The sequence below is a fragment of the Cyprinodon variegatus genome, unplaced genomic scaffold, assembly GCF_000732505.1.
Source record: "Cyprinodon variegatus isolate N-32 unplaced genomic scaffold, C_variegatus-1.0 Scaffold550, whole genome shotgun sequence".
Taxonomy (NCBI): Eukaryota; Metazoa; Chordata; class Actinopteri; order Cyprinodontiformes; family Cyprinodontidae; genus Cyprinodon; species Cyprinodon variegatus.
Genome location: NW_015151003.1, coordinates 417,848 through 421,559, shown reverse-complemented (window position 1 = coordinate 421,559; position 3,712 = coordinate 417,848). Strand labels below are relative to the sequence as shown.

Sequence of the window (3,712 nt, the reverse complement as noted above, 5' to 3'; positions counted from 1 at the left end):
CCCACTCGCCATACCCACACAATTCTCCACAACAACTGATTTTTTTTGCCACCAAACATATGGTGTTAGGCAAAGCATAAAGTTAATGTAGTTTGGAGAAATGTTCAGAGTTTAGAAACGTTTCAAAGGAAAACTAAATTAATTGGTAACTTTTCCGATCAGCTCAAACAGAAATAATTCAAGCCAGATTTTGTGGATTAAAACGAGGTTTAGCTCTGACTTGATGTGAGGCTGTCAGCAACTGAAGCCATAAGACTGAACACATGTGGAGCGTCAGTGAGGAGTCTGAATATACATCAATAAATGTGAAGAAACTAGTCCTATCTGACCGTCATCAGCATAGAACCGACCGTCTGCATCATGATGATAAATGAGCCAAACTAAAGGGGAGGGGGCGAGCATTCACCCCTGAGGTTCACCACAGCCCTGCTGAGGTCAGCAGATGATGTCTACAGAAAAGAAACCATGCAGGGGGGTGTTCTGGTGGATCTCAAAGACAAAAATAGGACATTTAATCTATCAGAAAATAATGGATTTAATTTTAATTTATTTTTCAAAAAAGTTGTTTTTTAGAAATATATTTCTTAAGTGAATAAATGACTCAGTAGTGAAGACATCGCACCAAATTGTGATGGATGAGTGGTTCTACTCACTGTTGTCGTCAGGGTAACAGCTGTCCACCATTTCCATGTACCGCTCCTCTGTGGTCAAAACAGTGCCCCCTGTAGGCAGCAGCTTGTAAATCGGAGGGACTCCTTTCACAAAAGACTGAGGGCAGAGCGGGAACCGAGTCAGAACCAAATGAGCAGAACTTCCTGATGGATTCTGATGGCCGTTTCTCACTCACCTGCAGGCTTTCATGACACTCCAGACAGTAGTTGGCTCTCACCACGACGTAGCGCTCCCTCCACTTCCTGTTTTCATCAAAGTAAAGCAGACCTTCTTCATAGAGCACCATGCCTTCTTCTGGAGCCTCCTGAGGGTGACAGACTGTGTCAGAAGGAACACAAAGCTTTGATGGACCCTCTGACTAATCAGCCAGAAAGTCAGTTCTGAAAATGTTTTACTGAGAACACCCAAAAACGAAAGATTAAGAGCACGCATCTCAGAGAAACCATCAAAGAGCCAGGAGCTCAAACTCAGACCCTACAGGCCTCAGGTCAAAGGTCATGGCCCTGAACCTATCTGCTTTAAGGACTGAAGAAGGAGACATCTACTCTATAAAGAAAATGGCAGCAGGACTTTGGTTAAATCTCCTTCTGGATGAAGCTTCTCAAGAACGCCAACAGCAATAAGCTCCTCCCACCAGCTGTTAGGCACAGCAGAGGAGCCTGATGATTTGGGCTCATTGAGACGCTTGAGTCATTAAATAGACCGAAAGGTCTAAACTGGGTCTCCATCAGAACACAATGTGGCCTAGTCAAAGGCCAGACTGCAGCTTTTAGAGAGCTGACAGCACGAACACAAATGAAGACCTCCCTGGGATCAGAACCAGCCTGTTTCCATTTATCTTCATCATTTATTCATCTGCTGGTTCCCATCCCATCCATTAAGGGCCGACTCCTTCCTGCCGAGTCTTTCCACCAACCTTCTGCTTCAGCAGCTGTGTGATCTTTTCCTTGTTCTGCTCCAGTTCGTCCTCCACCTGAGCAAACCAGGCCACGGTGAACTGCTTCATGTAGTACGGACTGAACTCCCTGAGCTCAGCTTCCACCTGGCCTGCAGCGACAAACACAAGAAGAAGAGTGAAAACAAGCAACCATTATGCTCTAAAAGCTTCCATTATCGGCAACGGGATCCGATGATATCCCTGCGGTCCCATTACAGACAGAGAGACAGACAGGAAGAGGACATCAGGACTGAAAGCAGGCTGGAGAGGTCCGATTCAAACACCAGACACATTGGGTCATTTAGTTCTGGTCTAATTCGGACCAGATTCTAGTCATTTCTGACCTGGTTTAAGGCAAATGGAAAATCCATCTGTTTGCTTTTATTTGAAGAAAATAAAAGATAAAGAAATTAGGACTAATTTCCCTTTATTGATTCTGCCTGAACCAAATGGATCTAGAATAACTAATAAAAACCCAGTTCTGATCCACTACTAAATATAACGTGGTTTGGATAAATAAAAACAAATCTGAATCTATTCAGATAATAAAAAGGTCAGAGGAATATAATCACGACACTGATAATAAATTGGTTCTGAAATGATTTCCAGTTCATCCAAACAACAGAACCCTGCAGCTCTTATGGACCTGGAGAAGTTCTGGTCCGTTGCTTCAGCTCATTTAAGTTTGCAGACATTCATTCTCGTAACAAGCGCTCCGGACTTTGACTGGGCCACTAAAACGCCTCGGTTCTGGACACTAAAAAAACAAAACAATCAGAGTCCAAATAAAGCTTCAGAACCATTTGGATTCAGTTGGACTGTTTAGGAAGCTGATCCAACAGGTTCTGAACCAGTAAACCTGTTGGGCCTCCAGAGCTGAAATATCCTCATTTCTGATTCACTAGATAGTAAATTTCCACTTCTGTCAGCAAAGTGAGAAAGCAGAACATGTTTCCACCGGCCTGAGATCTAATCAGCAGCCACAAAGAACCCCCACCCCCACCTGGCCCGGTTCAGACTGTAAACAGATATTTAACTGACTGCATGTTTAGAGGTTCATCCTATGCAGAGCAGGGGGCGATGATGTCAGTAAAACGTGACTCGGACTCATGGTTCAGGACTCGTCTTTGGAATGAATCAGCATCCTGTTACTCAGACAGAGTCCTGCTCTGAAAGGGTGAATCAACATCAGACTTTCAGTTGAGGAGACGGAAACGTTCCTCCTTATTGAAGATGGATCTAAGACACCAAACCGCCTCAGAGTTTCTGGAAGAGCCTCAAACGCCTGAAGGCGATCATATAACTTTGATAAAACTCCAGAGAAATCCAGAACATCCAACGTCAATGTCCTGAAAATACTGTCATGCTTTTCTATTAAGATGAGACCCAAGAAAGACGTAAATAAAGATAGATGGATACAACAGACGGCCTATTGTTCAGCTGACGTTAGAGAGGAGGAAGAAAAAATTGGCTTCAAAAATCTCCCCAAAATTAAAAACCATAAATCAGCAGCAGATACAGATGTGCTTGAAAGTTTCCATACCCTTCCATTAAAGGCAGAAAGAAAGTCAGCTTCCAGTAAAATAAATAAAAATGATAAAAAAAAAAAGGAAAATGATGACAGCAACACTGAGCAGTAATCATTGCAATCAGGTGTTTTCTGTAATGTTCAGGAAGTGTTCAGACTTCTGCACCTGTTGACAGGTATGTTACTTCACTGTTCATGAGGAAGGTGCTTTAATTTGTCTGGGACAGTTTGATTTGTAATATAATTTTGTTTATTTTACTAAATTAAAATTTAGTAAACATTCGTAATTATTTTGTCTGTTTTCTGTTATTTCTGTATGTAAACTTTCAAGCACAACATTGATCAGTTAGACTGATGTCGGAATAATCAGCATTGACCTAAAAATAAAACAGGAAACTGGTGGATCCCTCAGATACTGATGCTCCAGTCAACGTTAAAGGGGCGGAGCCTTAACACATGTATGACCACACCCGCAACCTTTGACGCCAACTCCACCCCCAAGTCACAGGACATCAGAACCAGGCCAAAATGGACCAACAGCAAAAATAATTTATCTAAAAACGTTTTTATGCAAA

The 3,712-nt window shown here is 42.5% G+C and overlaps 1 protein-coding gene across 1 annotated transcript in view; it reads right to left on the bottom strand.

The window, feature by feature from the left end:
- Nucleotides 1–3,712, bottom strand: part of fam129a (family with sequence similarity 129 member A) — a 36,152-nt gene that overhangs the window by 24,286 nt on the left and 8,154 nt on the right. Inside the window, exons 2-4 of the mRNA XM_015391589.1 lie at nt 1,589–1,719; nt 848–976; nt 654–768 (exon numbers count right to left, since the gene is read on the bottom strand). Coding sequence (XP_015247075.1) covers nt 654–768; nt 848–976; nt 1,589–1,719 — 375 coding nt within the window. The remainder of the gene's footprint in view (nt 1–653; nt 769–847; nt 977–1,588; nt 1,720–3,712) is intronic.